Source organism: Podarcis filfolensis (assembly GCF_964270895.1).
Source record: "Podarcis filfolensis genome assembly, chromosome: 8".
Classification (NCBI taxonomy): Eukaryota; Metazoa; Chordata; class Lepidosauria; order Squamata; family Lacertidae; genus Podarcis; species Podarcis filfolensis.
In genome coordinates, this window is record NC_139611.1 from 3,431,144 (window position 1) to 3,450,156 (window position 19,013).

General features: G+C 44.5%; 1 protein-coding gene and 1 long non-coding RNA gene across 2 annotated transcripts in view; one reads left to right on the plus strand and one right to left on the minus strand.

Moving 5' to 3' along the window:
• Window positions 1–19,013, plus strand: part of LOC310769933 — a 228,647-nt gene that overhangs the window by 195,527 nt on the left and 14,107 nt on the right. The gene's annotated exons all lie outside the window — the stretch shown is intronic.
• STARD7 (StAR related lipid transfer domain containing 7) lies at window positions 243–18,978 on the minus strand. Its single transcript, XM_083629548.1, has 9 exons — window positions 18,785–18,978; window positions 14,540–14,983; window positions 7,101–7,291; window positions 6,193–6,242; window positions 4,776–4,886; window positions 4,602–4,684; window positions 3,896–3,995; window positions 3,203–3,287; window positions 243–2,333 (listed from the first exon to the last, which is right to left on the minus strand). The coding sequence occupies exons 2-9, from the start codon at window positions 14,962–14,964 to the stop codon at window positions 2,134–2,136; spliced, it is 1,245 nt and encodes a 414-aa protein (XP_083485674.1). The 5' UTR covers window positions 14,965–14,983; window positions 18,785–18,978; the 3' UTR covers window positions 243–2,133.

The window sequence follows — 19,013 nt, forward strand, 5'->3', positions numbered from 1 at the left end:
TTTTTAGGTCTTGATGTGATAGTATGAGAAGGTGCAATACACGGCTGCATTGCTGATGAGCAACAAGGAAACTAGCGCTGCATTTCCATTTAATCCCCAGGACTTAAAACCACCTTTGTTTTTGGAGAGAGAAATGTGCATGGGGCACATGACAGATGTTCCACACAAACAAAAAAACCCAAATTGCTCTAGCGGAAGGAGGTTTTGCCCCACTCATTCCCAAAAAGGATCGACTCATGAGGTTGTCGTACCAACTGGTTACCTTTATTGGTGCTTTGGTTCTAATAAAAACACGAGCTTTAATTAAAAGCATCAGTAGCTATGTTTAACAGGCCAAACTGGCCACAGAGCAAGACCAAAGGGGTCTTCATGCACAATTTCATCCCACCCCACCCCCCAGATACAGCCGCCTGAAACTCTCAGCTGCCAAGCCAAGAGGTGCTCTCTCATTTTAGCACTGGATCTCCTCAACACAACCTGGCTGTCTCCTTTCTGCTCCACATGAAGCTTCTTAAAAAGACATCACATGCTTCAATGCACAGAATGAGAGGGCGGGAAATGCACCCAATTTTTCACTGGCACAGAAGTGGTTCCTTGAGGATATTTATATACAACATCAAGCTTCACTTGCGATTCATTCTACTTTGCATTCTTTGAGGACAGTGAAAGCAGCAGAATCCTCTCACTGCAGAAGTAGGTACCCTGGGTGTTTACCAATGACCCACTTCAGGACAATTCAGCTTATGGTGCCTGTATCTGGAAGGAGAACACTGGCACACGCCTTTGCTTCACACGGAACACAATCGAAGGCAGTAGTGCACCTGTATAGCAGGCATGTAGGAATGTCATCTCCCCCGCCAGCCTCAACGATAAATGAAGAAGTTGAGACTCACAAATTAGTACATTCTAGGTTGTGGAAGAAAACCAAGCCAATGATAAGTTATTAAAAAAACTGAGAATATGTAGGACAGATGCATGTGTATCTTCAACTCCCCCTCCTCTCCTGAAAACCAAACCTTTTGTGTTATAAGATGTTAAACTTTACTTTCTAATCTACTTTTACAGATGGTTTCAAAGCCTTTCATGCCAAAACAAAAGCATGTTAGACACTCTGACCTGAGATGCACACACACACACTAATGTCAGGTATTCCAGTTCTATTCAAGGGTTTCCCAAAGGAAGCTCAATTTCCTCCCCACCACCCTGGAAACATATTAGAGAGAAGTTGGCAGCTAATAGGGGCTTCTCCAAATCCAGTGACAAAATCAACCGAGAAAACCAACTGATTTACGGTTGACACAAGCAGATCCTGTTTCTGCTTCGAACAACTATAAATGAAACATTTGGGGCTACCATCAGTTTGACAAAGGGAGTAGAATAACTCCAGCCAGAACTTGAGCCAGCAGCTGTTGAATGTTATCAAGCCAAGGAGGAGAAGACAAAACAAGATGCATAAAAATATAGTCTTCCTTCACTCTGCAGGTGCCAGAGATGCAACAACACCACTGACCCAGAGCCTGACAGTGTCTGCTTCCAGCAGCCTGAAGCTGCATTCGGTAGTGCCAGAGGAGAAAAAGGCACATTGGCAGCAGAGCAACACACTGCACAGGTGGCACACACAGGGCCCCAAGAAAGCATTCAGGCCCCACTGAGGATGCAGAGTTCCTGCCCCAGCAACAAGTATTTTGGATTGGCTTCACTCAACATGCCAGTGGAGGCACTGCAGGTGCTCATGTGCCACAGTAACTGTAAAAGGGTCAAGGCTATGGTGGCCCTGCTGGTTTTGCAGGGCCACCTCTGAAAGGCATCTGGCAGCACCAAAGGAATGGCGGGGATGTGTGTGAAGAGAAAAGGAGAGAGACTTTTGCCATGAACATCCCCACTGGGAAAAAGAAGATCACCAGAACACAAGTGGCACACAAAATTGCTTTACAAAGTTGCTGAGCTTGGCTTCCAATGGCAAGATCACTGCCCTCTTCCGAGATGGCACAGGAGAGGGAGGAGTTATAGAGACAGGAAGTGACCAGCTGAACTAAGGTCCCAAAGGCATCCCTGCAATCTTCATCCTTTCCAGTTTGCAGAATGAAAAGGCTTGGGCTGCCAACTCTGAGCAGGGTTGGGGAGCACTCTCCTTTAAGCATAGTCTATCTGAATAGGACTGCAGGTCCCTTCACCTTTGTGATCCTGGCTGGGCATGCTGGCCTTCCCCTCCTTGCTGTCATTGCTGCCAGACTCCAGGGACTTGGCAGAAGAGATATAGTCCTTCACTTTGATTTCCATGTTCTTGGCTTTCAAAGCTGCCATGTGCAGTTTTTCCAGGAAGTCTGGCATGCCTGAAAAGGAAAGAAAGGAAGAATAACATAGAAGTCAACCCATATCAAACTCTCAGCATAAAAGGATTACATACTTTTGCTAAGGACACGAATACAGACAAGAAAAAGGTTCTGACTTTGCCATGTGGACATGCGATACCCATGGCATCCACAGTGTGGCATCTTTGGTGCTTTAAGAAATAGAGGGAGGCGTTAAGCCCAGGCAAACTCAAGGGCAAATCCCACAAAGTCTGTGGGCAGTTGCTTCCACATAAACCTGGATGTGACTGGTACTTTAAAAAAGTTATATGCAGTAATTCAAAAGGCAACATGAGTATCTCCTGTGAAAGCACTCTGATGAAAGCATCTAAGGGTTCAGGAATCATTTTTCTAAAACAGAAGCAAACAGCCCTCAAACACCAAGCACAGTGACCAGCAGTGCTGCAGAACAATGCAGCCCTACGAGCCATCATGCTGGATCAGGACCTTTGATCTTAGGATCTAAAGGACTGCTTATGTCAGGAAGGTGCTGGTACCAAGGAATCCCCAAGGAACACAGCAGTCACTTCAAGTCAAACCCCTCTGAATGGCCCTTGTTTAATAAGGCAGCATTTGAAAAACCTGGTGCCCTCCTGATGTTCTAGACTGCACCTCACCATCAGTCCCTGCCATTACAAAGGGAGTATTTTGTCACTGATAATTTAATCCATGTCTCTGGCAGGGAAAATTATCAGAGATGGCATTCTTCAGCATCCTGATTTGAAAAATGAGAACTCTTTGATCCCATGGCAAGCATTACACATCTGCTGGCAGAGAGTTCTTCTGGTCAACAAGTATAGTGTGAGGTTTTTTTGCCTGTTAAACTGAGATATCCCAATGCCGTGACTCACCACTGGAGACCATCCAGCTGACACAGTACCGGGGGAACACTGTCTGCGGGTTGTCACTGTATGTTAGCAGGTAGTCAAAGCCATTCTGAAAAGAGAAAGGGAGTTAGCAGGCCCTTCCTGGGAGGTAGAAATTTAACAAAATGAAGAGAAGAGGATTAGACAAAATCACTGAGCATAAGGCTATCAATGGCTACTAGCCACACTCACTATGCTCCACTATTAGTATGCCGCTGAATAGTAGTTGCTGGGAATCTCAAGTGGAGAGCATGCAGCTGTGCTCAGGTCAGATCCTCCTTTCGTGCTTCCCACAGGAGGCATCTGGTTGGCCGCTGTGGGATCAGGATGCTAGATGAGGTGGGTTAATCTTATGCAGTGGTGCTGCTGCATCACAGGCCCATAGAAAATTAATCACCCCTTTTCAAGACACACTCAGCACCTCTGTAGGAATTCAGATCAGCCACAGTGTTCTAGGTGAGGGGACCTTCCAAATGCATTTTCATACTCTGAGGCCTTGATATGGGTCTCTCCAGAAGTCATCCAATACAGGGCACATTAGAAGTTAGACTCAACACAGTTTAAAAAACTGGGTATTTTAATTCAATGACTACCACTTGGTTCAGTCTCACCTCTTGGGTAGATAGTTCTGGAAAAACCACCCAAACAAACTTTCTCCTGTAAAAGTTGGGCACTCACCTCATCAAACGAACTGTGAGGGCGGATAACCATTTGCGATTCATAGGTTTGAACACGGACAAATTCGGGATCTTCAGGGACACTTGGGTGTTCAACCGCTCTGGCAACCAAACAGGAGAAAGGAACATTTCAGGGGAAAAACTTCAAAATTCCCCTCAGCTCTATGTGCAGAATTCATCACAGTTAAATAAATATTATAATCTGAGTAAGAATATATGTCCCACCTTTCCCCAAACTGGGATTCAAGGCGGCTTACACAAGCTAATGTAGATAAAATATGAAAAGCTAAATACATATAAAAGGTAATAATTAAAAATAATTAAACTGAAACAGAATGGAAACAAATATATTAAATAAACAAACAAATAAACAAATATATTAAAATACTGCAAGTTGAACGTATTCCACAGCTCAAAGATTTTTAGAAGAGTAGTGAGGAAAGTTCATCTAAACCAATCAAAAAGTATTACAATATAAATATATCTCAAACATATAGGTATTATCAGGTGCAACCAGCTGTAGGGCAAGTAGATTATACCTCCAGATGCAATTTTCATGTCTTCATCGCTTTTCATTTCCCAGCATTTCCCCCCATAACCTCTCCAAACCTTGAGGACAGAATTATGCAAAGTAAGTAGCTCTATAGAGAAGTTTAATTTGCAGAATAAATGCAGCTGTATCTTTCACCTGGCCCAGGATCCCTTACCGTGAGACAAGCACCATCAAATTGTTCTCCTGGTCCACACTGTACCGTCGCACATACACATAGTCCCGCGAGTACATTGGATACTGAAAGGAAGAAGACACAGCTGTTATCCTGGAGCAGCTGCCATCAACACACCAGTGTCATTATATGGAAGCCAGAGAAAGAAACACTCACCGGAAAATGAGTTACCCAGTGAATAACCTCTGATCCAGTGTCCTGGTCTCTCTCAATCACCTCCAGTTTGATGACTAGTGAGTCCCATTTCTTTCGATATTCTGTATCCAGCTAGAAGATAAGAATCCAGAAGAGTTCCCTTGAGATGATCCTACAATTTGTTTCTCACTTGTCGAAGTGCCAACTAAGAAATGATGAAATACTGTGACAATTCACTAAGAGGCAAGATGGGTTTTATGCCTCCTGGATTAATCCGCATTTCAAACACCCAGGGGAGGCAATGAAGCGATGTCACTTGAGCTTGCTGCGCCAGGTGGAGAAGCTTGTCCCAAAGACCCTCACCTTGGCTACAAAAGGTATTAACTCTGAGTCCAGTTTCCCTTTATTTCCAAGGAATGCAAGAAAGAATCAGAACTCAGTTATAGGGAGCAAAAGAAGGTACTAGCATTCAGTACAAAGCTTTCAGGATCCCCATTTACAGAAGAGGAGGAATGGCCAAACATGTCCAAAGGCACAGAAAACCTGGGGGAGGCATCATTTGGATGATGCCTAGGACATCATCACGGCCTAGGACACTCGTACCTACGGGACCACCTCTCCCGGTATGTCCCACGGAGGACCTTAAGGTCCATAAATAACAACACCCTAGAGGTCCCGTGCCATAAGGAAGTCAGATTAGCCTCAACCAGAGCCAGGGCTTTATCAACACTGGCTCCAGCCTGGTGGAACACTCTGTCTCATGAGACCAGGACCCTGCAGAATCTGATTTCTTTCCGCAGGGCCTGTAAGACAGAGTTGTTCTGCCCGGCCTTTGGCTTGGAGTCAATTTGATTCCCTCCCCCTCTTTCTTTTTCTTTTGTCCTCCTGTGATGAGGCTGCATTTTAATATTTTAATGTTGTATTTTAATCTTGATTTTAAGTTGTATTCATTCAACTCGTTTTTATTATTGGTTGTTGGCCGCCCTGAGCCCGGCCTTGGCTGGGGAGGGCGGGGTATAAATAAAATTTATTATTATTATTATTATTAGGAAAGGTGGAGCTGCACTTCATCTTGGCTCTCCCACCAACCACGACCAATTACTGCAGGCAGGATTGTTGGCTGCTGGTGCTCCTGGCAGAGGAAATTGAGATCACTGCATTCTGGTGCCCTTGACACTCCCCCTAGTAGTCAGACATCTCAAAGAACAGGAACAGCAGCAAGAACAGGGGCATTCAAAACACAATATGAGTTGAATCTTCATTGCACCAGCCTTTCCCAAACTGGAGTCCTCTAGGTGTTTTAGACTACAATTCCCATCACCTTCAACCAGCACAAAATGGACAGGAGGTGTAGTCCAAGGGCACCAGGTTGGTGAAGGCTACATTAGAGACATCCTTCAGTCAGTGAGGGGCATGGAAGAGGGATGAAAATACTCACTTGCACATTGAAAAACTGCCTAGGTGTCACATCTGTGTATGTCCCAAAGACTACAAAGGAACGACAAGACATGAATTGTTTTTGTAAATTGTTAATGTTCTATATGATGGTTTTTCTACAGTATAATGCATTTATGTTTTTGTTAAAATGTAAGTCTAATACAACTAATAAGTTTAACAATAAGTGACTAACAAGTTTACTGCTGGCAGTGATAATACTACTACTACGATTAATGCATGGATTTCAGTTACTCTGTACATGCTAATCTCTTTGCTTCTCATCAAGCAAGTCTCCAACCCCATCCTCCCATGAAGATGACATCTTTTTTTCTTGCTGTTTACAATTCTAATGTGTGTTTACATAGTGCCCATAAGCCAGTGCCACTTTTCCAATTCATGTCCACCTGCAGACTAACTCTACAGCTACCAGCAAACTTGTAAACCATGCATCCTCTATGGTGTTTCCCCTGAACAAGCAGGTGTCCACACCAAATTTCCTCACTCTGCTTGCCTTCTGGTGAGAAAAGCTACCCACAGCCTCCAGCCTGGCTAAGAAATAAACTGCAGGTGTCCCTCCTGCCATTTCCTTCCTCATCCAAACGGCAGCACAAGCAAGGGTCTCCCTGGAACTCTCCAGCAAGCAAGGGGCTCAAGGAATTGGGGGCAAGGACCGAGGGGCATTTCCTGTGCATTTCTCTCCCCCCCACCCAAATGCAGACACTTTTCCATTTGTTTCTGCTAATTAAAAAAAAGGCCTTGAACCCAGCCCAGGTTAAAAATAACTGTTTTTATCCCCTTTTTTTGTCTGTGTTCTTCTGAAAGCCCCTTAACAAGTTTGCTGTTGCTTTTTCAAGTGTTCTTGCCACACAAATGGGCTTCCAAGTAGGAAATCCAGGAAGCAGGAACTACCTCGGTACTGATACAGATGAGTCCCTCCAATTGGGCGCCGCCATAGCTTGAAGTGCTTCTTGTCCATCACCATTTCCCAGCTCTGCTCCCTGGAAACAGAACCTGCGTCCTTTGGCTCCTGTGTCTGGCTCATTCCTTTGTTACTCTGGAACACACTGATTTCTTCCATGCGTTTCATCTCTTCTGCAGACCTTGTGATGAAAGGAGGACAACAATCATCAGTCAGGGCTTACTCAGTCTGATTCAACCTATCAGGACAGCTTAGATTACCATAATCACTCTGATTCTTTGGTTTAGAACTGGGATGGGGAATGGGATGGCATTTTTATGAGGGCCAATGTTGTGTGGAAGCTGCAAGCAGGATGTATGCATGAACAGCACCAAGTCCACAATTGTGTTGTGTAATAAAACCCATTTCCAGTATTATCATTTATTTCATTTAAGAATCCCTGACATCCTTGCCCATCTTGGAAAATATTCAACAGAGCTAGTTATGGGGTGGCTTCTAATACCTGTTTAGTTATTTTGCATATTTATTGTAGGACTGGTGTCCAAAAGGGTTGAATTTTGGGGCAATCCCACACGTGGAGATATGTACTGATAGAGGTGCAGCCTCTCCAGCATTTTGGTGAGGTTCCTGGGTGTATCAGCGCCAACTTACATGGTGTTATGTAACTACAAAATAACATCTATAGGTAAGTTTCAAGGTGAGTTCCCTTCTTTTGGCTGAGATGGATTTAAAGGGAGGTTTAGACCACAGATTAGTTCATTGGGTAGAGTTTCTTTTGTAGCCTATGTCATGCTTGCATTGTTTTTTGATTGAGATGAGGGGATTTGTGGGATTCTGGAGCAGTCTTTGTATATTGTGGATGCCATCCCCTTGCCATGTCCCTCTACTGTCAGCAGAAGGTTTTCAAAGGTGGTCAAATGCTTAGTGGCTGCTGTTTTTACTGCTGGGTTGTTTAAGAAGCATGCAGTTGGCAGTGTGTGAGCCAGGGCATTTGGGTGTCCCCTAGTTTGTCCTGTATTTCTTGTGTCAGTATGGGTTTATTATTTTTGTAGAAGCCTGTTAGGCAATATAAGCCTTTGGCTCGTCAAGTTTTTGTTAGGTTTTGGACTGTGTGATGAAATAGTGGATGGTTTTCCTAAGTTTGTTTTGGAGGAATGGGTATCCTGTGGTGGGAGCATTTTCAATCGTGTCTATCCAGTGTTCCAAACTAGCTGGGCACCACCCTTTGTGCCTAGCATCTCCACCTGCCTGGCTGCAGTGAGCTGGTCTGCTGGACATAGCGGCAGCAAAAGATGTGCGTCTTTTGCTGCCATGCTATCCATGCGAAACACCTGACTCACCCAGCAGCGCAGCAGCAAAAAGACATTTCTTTTTTGCAGCAGGGCAAATCAGGAGTTTTGCAAGGTAGCAAAAGATGTGTCTTTTGCTGCCACGCTGCCCTGCAGACCCCCTGATTCACCCAGCATCAAAATAAATAAAATATAGAATATAATAAAAAATATTTTTGCTGCCAGGTGAATCAGGTGTTTTGCAGGGTAGTCCAGTTGCAAAAGATGTGTCACAAAATCCTAGGTAGAAGGATTACTAAGTATTGGAGGGGTCCTAGCTTAGCGGTAGGACACATGCTTTGCATGCAAAAGATCACCGGTTCAATCCCTGGCACTTCCAGTTAGGGCTAAGAGAGAATCCTTTCTGAAATAATGGAGAGCCACTACTAAGCAGTGTAGGAAACACTGAACTAGAGGGAGCAATGGTCTTGACTCTGTGGCTGCTCCCATGATCCTATGACACTTGGACAAGATAACTCTTGCCCAAATCTTATTCACTTCAATGGAGTTTGCACAGCTCCATCCTGGGTTGCTGGGCCTCTGCACTAATTTATTCACACCTAGCTCTTGTACAGTTCTATCCTCAAGGATAAATGTATTTTTTTATTTAGGTACTTAAAGGCTGCCTTTCAGGGTTGCTCCACTCAAGGCAACTCAAAACACAATCCAGAATACATTACAAACTGTTAAAAAATGAAAGCATTATACAGTAACACATCTAAAAGAGATATTGTCAGAGAAGTATAATATCAAGAGAACATACACATAAATGCATGCAGCAAAAATAGCAAACTAAAACAACAGTGGCAGGTAACTACCAGTTTAAAGTAATCCATGTAGGGGCCAAATGTAGCTACTTAGAGAGGGAATTCCATAAGCATGGGGCCACTACTGAGAAGGCTGCATCTCTAGCGCCTGGCAATCTAATACTTCTTAAGAGAGGGCCCAGAATTGAAGCTTCATAGAGGTTTTATTACATAATGTGTTTGTTTGTTTGTTTGTCAGTCATTCGTCAGCTGTGTAATTCTCACAGCCCACCAAAAACAAGTTGATGATGGCAGCAAAGGAAGACACTGATACTATGTTATTTTGGAAGCTGCTAGAAAAGATAAGAAGAGTACAGCTGCTTAATCTTGACCTGGTTACTAGAGACAGAAGCCTTAACAAAAGCAAGTGCTATCATCCAGCTGGTTTCAGGTGGCCTCTTGGGACACTGCAACTTGAGCATGATTACACAAAGGATGAAACATTTACACAAGGCTTAAACACGCAGAGAGCTGAAGTCAGCAATACAGTCATACCTCGGGTTAAAGACACTTCGGGTTAAATCTTTTCAGGTTGCATCCCTCGGCGACCCAGAAGTAACAGAACGGGTTACTTCCGGGTTTCGCCACTTGTGCACGCGCAGACGCTCAGAATGACGTCACACGCATGCGCAGACGCGGCAAATCGCGACCCGCGCACGCGCAGACGCGGGTTGCGTTCTGCTCATGATGCGAACGGAGCTCCAGAATGGATCCCGTTTGCATCCAGAGGTACCACTGTATGCTAATATCTGAAAAGGTTACCCAGAAGATTCCTTTAGACTGGGTCAAGAACAGGTTTTCCAACACAATGATAAACAAGTTCCTCTCTATAAAAGCTGAGAGCATGTCAAAATATTAAACACTATTTATGGTGAGTTTGAGTAAAGTTAGCCTCATTGCAGTACAAAAAGCTCTTACCAGCCACCACCCCCTTACAGGCACATACTTGAAGACTGCAGTCCATCTTGATGGTAGGAGGCAGAGTAGCAAAAAGCCACTCACACCAGCAAACTAATGAAGCTGAAATTTCATTGAAATTTCCCAATTCAGCTGTAAGTCCCAGAGGCCAACCAAACATGCTTCCAAAAGGCTACAGCTGAGCACTTCTGCAGAGTCTGCAGTAGGACATGCTAAAACTGTGTGTGTGTGTGTGTGTGTGTGTGTGAGAGAGAGAGAGAGAGAGAGAGAGAGAGAGAGAGAGAGAGAGAGAGAGAGATTGCATGCCAAACATGCACCATGAATAGCTAGCTTCCTTCACGCTTTTAATCTCTGAACCAGATTCATGAATGTAATCATTAAGAGGGTGCTGCCATCAAATCTTTGAAGAACACTAGGGGTCACAAAGGGAGAGAGAGTCCACCACACAGATGTCTAACACACAGAGATGTCTGATGCAGGCACTTTGCAGCATCTTGGGATCCAAGAGGAGGAGGAGGGTCTGGAAGGCAAGCCAGCCATTCCCAGGTTTTTACCTCTAGGTTGTTGTTGGCATCCGTCTGCCTCAAGAAACAATGGAAGAGTGCACCATCTGGGGTAAAGTCAAACCGTTGGAGTTACAGTGCCTGTTGTGGCTGCAGAGACCAATACGGGAGAGACATGTTTTGCAAGAGAATTAGAGATAAATTAGAGTGATGGGTCTATTGCTGGTTATTAACTTAATGAATCACTGGTGGACGTAATGATTTCAATGTTTTTATAACAGTTAAGTCACTTACAGAAAACTGTTGTTATGTGGCATATTAAATACTTTTAGAAATCAGTGCGAAGGCAAGTCAAGAGAGGGCATGGGAAGCCATATTTCTGCTTGCAAAGATAGTTTAAACTGAAAATAAACTGCACCTCTGCAAGACAAACAGCAAAATCCCCTCAAACTGGGATTTAAGGGGAGGAACTGCCAGTCCTATTTTACTTCTCTTATTGGGAGAATGAAGATGGTTCAAGGTCAGTCCAGCTCCAAGGGCCTTCTGGCGGTTCCCTCACTGCAATAAGTGAAATTACAGGGAACCAGGCAGAGGGCCTTATTGGCAGTGGCGCCCTCCCTGTGGAACACCCTCCCTTCAGATGTCAAGGAAATAAAGAACTACACAACTTTTATAAGACACCTGAAGGCAGCCCTGTATCAGGAAGCTTTTAATGTCTGGCATTTTATTATGTTTTTATATGTGCTGGAAGACGCCCAGGCTGGCTGGGGCATAAATAATAAAATTATTATTATTACTACTCCTACCACCATCATCTCATCATCCCCAAGAGATATGCAGACCTATCCTGTTCCCACAATATCATCTGCCACTTAGCAGCTGCAAAAAGTTTCCATTGACAGTGCAATTGGTTTTACAGGCTACTAAACATATCATCCAAGGAGGATTCTCCTAGGTTATTTTTGCTGCTGTTGAAATACTGTAAACCAGACTCCATTCTTTTTATCCCAGATACTAATCACTCACCCCACCTATCGTGATCCACTCTTTACCATAATTAGCTAAATGCTTGCAAGCGTACTCATACACACACAGCTACTGATGACAAGAGTTGATAGAACAATTCTGATCCCAAATACCCAATCAGAGGAGTAAAACTCCTTCCTATCTAGTGCTCAAATAAAGAGGTTGACTAGGATGGTTGCAAGGGAGGGGAACACTTGTGAAGTCCAAAGAGGCCTCAACATGGCCCAATGTTTGTGGAACATTATGGAGTCTTGCAACTCTCATGGGCAAGTAACCATTATTTCAGGGCAAGGGGCTCACCAAATGCTCTGTGGACATGACCTTCCTTCCTTCCCTCTCCCTGCCTCAAAGTCACCTTTTGGGAAATCCTGCCATTTCTCCCCACAATCAAACATCAAGTAAGCCACATTGCTCCTTCAGGACAACATTCTTATTATTAAATGTGTACCCAAGCTCCCCACACTGCGCACACACGGCAGCTAGCACACACAATGTACCCCCCAACCTTGCCCTCCAACAACAACAGAACAAAATAAGAGAGCAGCCACTAATAAAAATCTGCAGAAGGCAAACAATCACCCCCTCAAGTCAAAGACCTGCTTGAACAAACAGTTCAATGTATGCCCCAGCTTGTAGTTTTCTATTGCAGCAGATGGCAAGGAGGGGGCAAATCCGAGAGAGGACTTTCTCCACGACAGCACCCTGTCTCTGAATTCCCTCTCCTGGTAGATCAGGCACTTTCCTGATCTGAATATGTTCAGGCAGAATTTGAAGACATTTTTATTTGCCCAGGCTTTTGGAAGGATAGGAACACTCAGGCAATTTGGATTTTAAAACCTGTCATTTTTATTATTATTTTGGAAACGGTCATCAGATGTTATGCTTGCAGTTTCCTGGGGCACCCATTTTATGGAAGAAACAGTTGCCCAGGGTGACGGACTGGGTTTCCCTTGGGAAGGAGTTTCAAACCCTTGGTGTAGCCGCTGTAAAGGCCCTATTATACATCCTCACTTCAAATGTTTGCAGTACACAGATATCTTAGTCTCTCCCAAAAATCTTAGAAGCAAGGCACTTCCATACAGGGGAAGGGAATCCATCAAGTATCTTGATCCTAAGCCATTAGAGGCTTAGGATAAAAAGCACTGTGATTTTTTTCCTGGAAATGCCTCCAATGTCAGTTATATTATTCAAACGATAGAGTCATGTGCCCTCCAAAATGGACCCTGTCCTCAGCATTCAGGACCAACTAAAGTTTCCGAACACTTTTAAAGGGCAGACTCATAGTCATCCAAATGAGATTTAGTTAGGGTAACATCCTCCTTCACAAATTACAGTCTAGCCTTTGGAGATTAGCCATTTCCAAATACAGAGTCTGTAGTCTATCCTTCACTGCCTGTGGACAACTGCACAGGATGTTTCATTTAAAGATGCCCCGTTGAGGTCAGGGGAGATTCTCAACAGGCCTTATATACCCGCTACTAAATCTGGAATTGACCCCCCCCCCAAAAAAATGTACAATACAGGCAATAATAATCCAAAAAGCCACACATCTGAGCAGAACACTTCTGGTTTTTTTTAAAAAATGCACCAGGGGGTAAATAGTATAGTGAAGAAAAAAGTAGTAGATTTTAAAAGGAAAGTTAACTAGTGCTAAATTGTTAGGCCAACCTATCTAGAGCCAACCAATCATAGACTCATTTACTGGTGTTCAAAATAGATACGTAGTTGTCATGGACTGGTTGGATGCAGAGAAGTGGTGGGAGGCCCAGTTGGGGAACCCCCACAGGAAGAAGGTTCAGAGCCAGGGGACTGGTGATGGGATGAGGCCAGGTGGTCAAAGGGAGAAGAGGGAGAAGATTGGGGGGAGGATGTGTCAGAAGCTGAAGAGGTAGCAGGGCTCAATGAGCAAGTGGAGGCAGGATGGTCCTGCTGTGATCAGCTCTCTTCCCCCCTGGTGTCCTAGAAGACGCAGAGAAATGAAGAGGGTGGAGCATAGAGAAACAAGACGAAGGAGCCTTAGTTTGCTGGGGAAGGAACCTTAGACAGCGGTGGAAAGGCAGGGATCTTTAGTCTTCACAACTGCCACAATTTGGGAAAGACCTACTGGGGAAAAGCCTGTGCTGTTTTGGTTTCTTTGAATAGAGTTAACTTAACTGAAGCCGGGTGTTTTATTGCTGAACTATGCCTGACTCCGGCTCCTGACAGTAGTTTAGAAAACACAATTTCAGCTATTTGAGACTATGTAGGATGATGAAACCTCTGCACCTTGACTGCAAGCCATAAGCCATCACACCTATTACTACCCATCTATCACCTCTCTACCTATTATCACTTTGCTTGAGTATTTAAATATTCCTAGCCGAGGATGACTTATAAGTTTTTTGAATACCAATTAACAGAAATGCCAACTTCAAACTGCAGCAAGATCACACACAGCCCTATTATTCAAAGGACACTATAAAAGAATCACTGGCCAGTCCTCCAAGCCAGGAGCTGGTCAGTCTTGCCCCACTGTTGTCCAGTAGACCCGGAAGAACTATTGTGCCACTAAAGGGACAAGGCTCCCCCTCCCCAACTCAGTCACAAGTTTCATTTGACAGAGAAAAAGATAAAGTTTGTACAGTCATCCATAGAGCAACAACCATTTATTTGGGAGGGAACCACAACGTAAATATTCCACCTCATCTGGCACTGCCTCCAAAAATACAGATCAAAGAAACTGAAATACTAATTTCAGAGCAAAACATGAAAACAGAAATAAAAGGAATATGCCATGTTATCCACAAAATTAAAGAGCACACAATGTTTTCTACCTACAATGGCCCTTAGAAGGAAAATGAAGACCCACCTTTTCAGCTCCTCTTCTTTGATCCTCTCCTCTTCCCACAAGAACACACCAGTGACGGCTGCCATCAGCTTGCAGGCACTGGTATAACGCCCTAGAAACTTGCGCCACAAGGAGGTGAAGAGGCTTTTGCGTGTTCTCTCAGAGTAGATGTTACTGTACAGCTGTCCAATCTGCTGAGCACGCTGGACCCTTTGGCCGGTCACATAGCTGCACTGGTTGGCCAGCAGTGAGAGTAGGTTTTTCTGCCTTGGACATTGCTCTGTTCCTTTCCGTAGCCAGGTGAGCAGCCACTGGTACCTGTCTTTCAAGGACTTCTCATTTTGCCAAACAAGTTGTAGTTTCCCTTTGTAGCCGATGAAGCGGGCAGTATTCGTGTAGTAGGAATAAATGCTGGAGGGAGGCCTCCAATGAAGTGGGTGGAACATTCCTGCCAAGCCTCACGGACTTGGGAAGAGAGATCAGAACAGAAAATTAGTCACAAAAGATGCCAACAGAAGTCAGTCTTTCACACCTACGTGCTTAGAATATGCCCTACTAACTTTGCAGCTCTGCCGTTCCCAGGCTTCAGTCTCACGCTAGGCTTCCAAAGCCACCAAAGGATCAAAGAAGCAAGTGTAGCCACACTGGAAAGCACCCCTACCTCCCGCCAACAATCCATCAAAACCTTGACTGAAGACTTCTTTACCTCACTAACATCAAATAGATGAAGAGCAACTATGGAATTTCAGTTACCTGAATGACAGTAATGCAATTTCTAAAAGCTCTCACCATAACAGACCCTTGCTTTGTTCAGTGTGAGTATGCATGATTTTTCTGTGTTATTGCATAGCAAAAAGTTTCTAAAAAATTATTTTGCCCTGCTGTGTTTTATAGATGAAATCACAAGCCACTTCATCCAATTAACATATAGCACAACCAAGAGGATTAGTGTGCTGTTATTCCCAAAGCATAATTGCCGTTACTATTTTAGTTAAGTCATTCTATTTATTTTAAAACAGAATTTACTCAATTGCTTGAAATTAGACTAAGCAAGCTCATTTAGGCCAAAAGAGAAGGTGGCCAGGAAATTTATAATACACAGATAGCAGATAGGTCAGCTCATGCATTGTTTGAATCTGTGGTTTCTAATTTTCCCTTCTGTTCAAGCACAGTCTTTCTTCAAGTGGATACCAGGCAGGTCCACAAAAAAATATACAAATTAATGACTAGCTTCTGTCAGCCAGCACAGTAATAGTCAACAGGAAGAATACAGAAAATGTGGAGGGGGGGAATTAGTCTGAAAAGTGTCATTTTGAAAGCTTGCTTCCAGAATTTGAGCAAGTAGGTTGTCTAAAAAAAATATGTCTCCTCAAAAGCAGTAGAATCATTGATATGGCTTGCGGGGAAGTAATAGAATGAACACCACCAAACTACACAAATCATATGAAAGGGGCAAATTGTTCACTGCATTCCTTGCCAGAAATTCTGCTAAGCAAACTGGCTTAAGAGGAGACACACACGCCCACAATTTACCAGTGATTTGACCTCCTCTCCAATCAGAGAAGGAGCCAAAAATAAACAGGCTCTCTCCCAGCTCCACCTTGCTTTCACAATACAGCAAAACCTGGCAGGTAATCTGCATTAGCAGCATTAGCTTTCAGTCTTTCAAACAGCCTAAGCTTAACAATCACCCAGCAATGACCCTGGTGCAGGACCATTAATAGTCACGTCTGTACTCTAAGCATGAAAGAGGAAGAAGTGTTTGACAGGCATCTTTTTGCAGACAAGGATAGAGTATTCTGCAGCAGATGCAATGGAACACCCTCACCCAGGATTGCTTCAGGCTTTGCACAAGAATATTAGGTAACAGATAAATGAGCAGCAATTGCTTTTCTCTTTCAGCTGCTGTAGCTGATCCCAAGCACAAACCTGTTAGTCCCTTAATGGCCAAGAAGTTTGTGGACAGGAGCAGGAAGCTCTGGGTACAATCTTAAAACTGACATTCCTATCAGCTTTCATAATTCTGTGCTGACAAGCAGCCATTGATTCTTTGATGGGACCACAGTAAGCCACTTACAGCCCTAACCTACATTGTGAGTTGAATGGAGATTAGTCCCAAATAAGTGCAGCCTAATTCTTTCAGGTGTCACAGAAAATTTGGGTTTTAATACAGCTGCTTTGAAGATTAGACATTAGCATGCCTTCAGGTTACAGAAGCTCTCCAACCTATCCAGTCAGGTGCAAAGACCCTTCCTCCTGTAAGTCTTTTGAGGCCTTTTGTGCCTCCTGGACAGAGGGGTAGTAACCAACTAAATTCTACTCAGTGGAAACCCACTGAAATTAATGGACCTCCGTGAGTCTTGTCATTAATATAAAGGGGGCTACTAAGTATGACTGTTGGATACAGCCTAGATCATCCTGCCTGCAAACCACTAATAAACTTTATTTGGGCTACTCTGTTTGCTGATAAAGTTCTGAGTAAAACAAAAACACCAAAAAATTGCTTTCTCCCAAATTCTTTACATGGAAATATTTAAATTTGCAAATTATTTATAAAGGCTTTGTGTTTACTGGCACATGAGATGGTTACAACAAAGAACTGAAGCGAAGAACAATATTCCTTAGGTGATAAAGCAAGTAAATAGCAAAGCTTCCTCCAGGAATCCAGGTCCAAATCTCTAGATCAGCCTCCTTAGTGGCATAGGAACTGCACCCAATTCACTACAGGAGAAAAAGAAATGCTACAGATTTTCAGAGTGAACCAGGAATACAGTACTTAATTACTGTGAAGGCTGGCAACATTAACCCCTCCATGGGGGAATCCCTTGCAGATGACTGCAGCTCCTAGAGACAGGCAGTAAGAATTTATTTCCTCAGCAATGCCCAAAGAAGAACCACCATGGTGCACCAGCAAAACCTTCATCTACCCCAGCTGCAAGAAAGCATGTCTGCCCCATACTGGTTTCTACAGCCACATCAGGCACTACAATTCCCAGAATGGTTTAACAACCAATCCTTTCCAGAGAACTCTAGAAATTGCACCTTTGCAAGGGGAATAGGGGGCCTCCTAAACACTCTCAGCACACCTAACAAACTACAGTTCCCATAATTCTTTGGGAGAAACCATGACTGTTTTAAATCCTATTACAGCACCAGAAATGTACAGTGTAACTGTGGCCTTGGTCAGGTCCATTAATTTTAACAGGGGTCTACTCTAATGCCACCCTGCAACCCTAATCATTAGTCTGTTTATTTACTATACTGTCCTTCATCCGAGGATCACAGTTAGGGGTGTGTGATATATTGATATTTTGTCTCTTACCGGTATGAACTCCAGACTGCGATAAAGGTTTCCTATTTTTTCACCTTGTAATGTATTGAGAATGCACTGCCCAGCTGGGCTTGCAGACCTGGCAAGCAGGAAGCAGGGAGGTGGTACACTCTCCTTCTTTGGGGGTTTTTAAGCAGAGGTTGCATGGCCATCTGTAACTAGGCACCATGTAGAACCTAGACTGTCTACCTGACTTTCTAAACTTGATCTACACCAGTTCCCAATCTGTTACAGGGCCAAATTCAAGGTGTAACTATGGCTATATAAAGCCCTTGACAGAACAGTAATAGATTCTCCAAAAATCTTTAATGGTTTAGTTAAACATGCTATCACGGCGTAATTTTCCATTTAATTATACGCATCGATTTTAGATTTTTATTCTTTTCAATATTTTCATAGATTATTATAAGCTCCAACCTTATTTCAGACATATATCGAGATATCAATGCTTAGCTGTCATTATACCATGATATCGAAAACCAGAAATTATCCAGCCCTAAACACAGTATAAAAACACACAACATAGTAACAAAATCACGTGGCCCGCTAAGCAGCTCAACTCCGGCCCCCAGCTACGCACCCACCTGTCTCGCCTAGGCGTGTGCTAGCATTCCCCTGAGAGGCGTGCAGAATGGGGCAAGAGGGCCCCGCACGCAGAAGCGCCACTTCTGGGCTAAAGGGGAGAAAAGAAGGGCGAGCCCCGCCGGCTGGGCAGGGAAGGAAACAGGCCCAGGCCGCTTAACGGGGGGAGACGCGAGGGGCTTCGCGTGCCGGTTCTTCCTAAGGAGCCTCTTCCCGCCAAACTCTGGCCGGGGCCTCCCCGAGACTTCGGCGGCACCGACTCCCGAGCCCTCCCGCCCGGAGGCTGCAGCCGTCGCCGCTTCCACTCGCTGTTCTGCGGTGGCACCGGCGGGCGACCTTCAGCCCCGACTCACCTGGCGACGTCCGGCCCCTCTCGCGGTTGCCAGGGGCGACCCGCGCCCAGCGGCCTAGCGGACTGAGAGGCGACGCGCTCCGGGTGGCTCCAGCCTGCCGCCCTCCGCTTCCCTCACAGCCAAGAAGCCCCGCACGAGCGGCACTCCGCGCGCGCGCCGCGTCCCGCCCCTTGCCCTCTAGGCCACGCCCGCCGGTCCTTCGACAGCGCCCCGCCATTGGCCGCTCCCT

Bases quoted from the DNA above. Each gene is read 5' to 3' on its own strand.
- STARD7 (XM_083629548.1), bottom strand. From the start codon at position 14,964: ATGTTCCACCCACTTCATTGGAGGCCTCCCTCCAGCATTTATTCCTAC. The intron at 4,887-6,192 runs GTGAGTATTTTC...CTTATCTTCTAG, and splicing joins GGCAGTTTTTCAATGTGCAA to CTGGATACAGAATATCGAAA. The intron at 3,996-4,601 runs GTAAGGGATCCT...TTTGGTTGCCAG, and splicing joins TTGATGGTGCTTGTCTCACG to AGCGGTTGAACACCCAAGTG.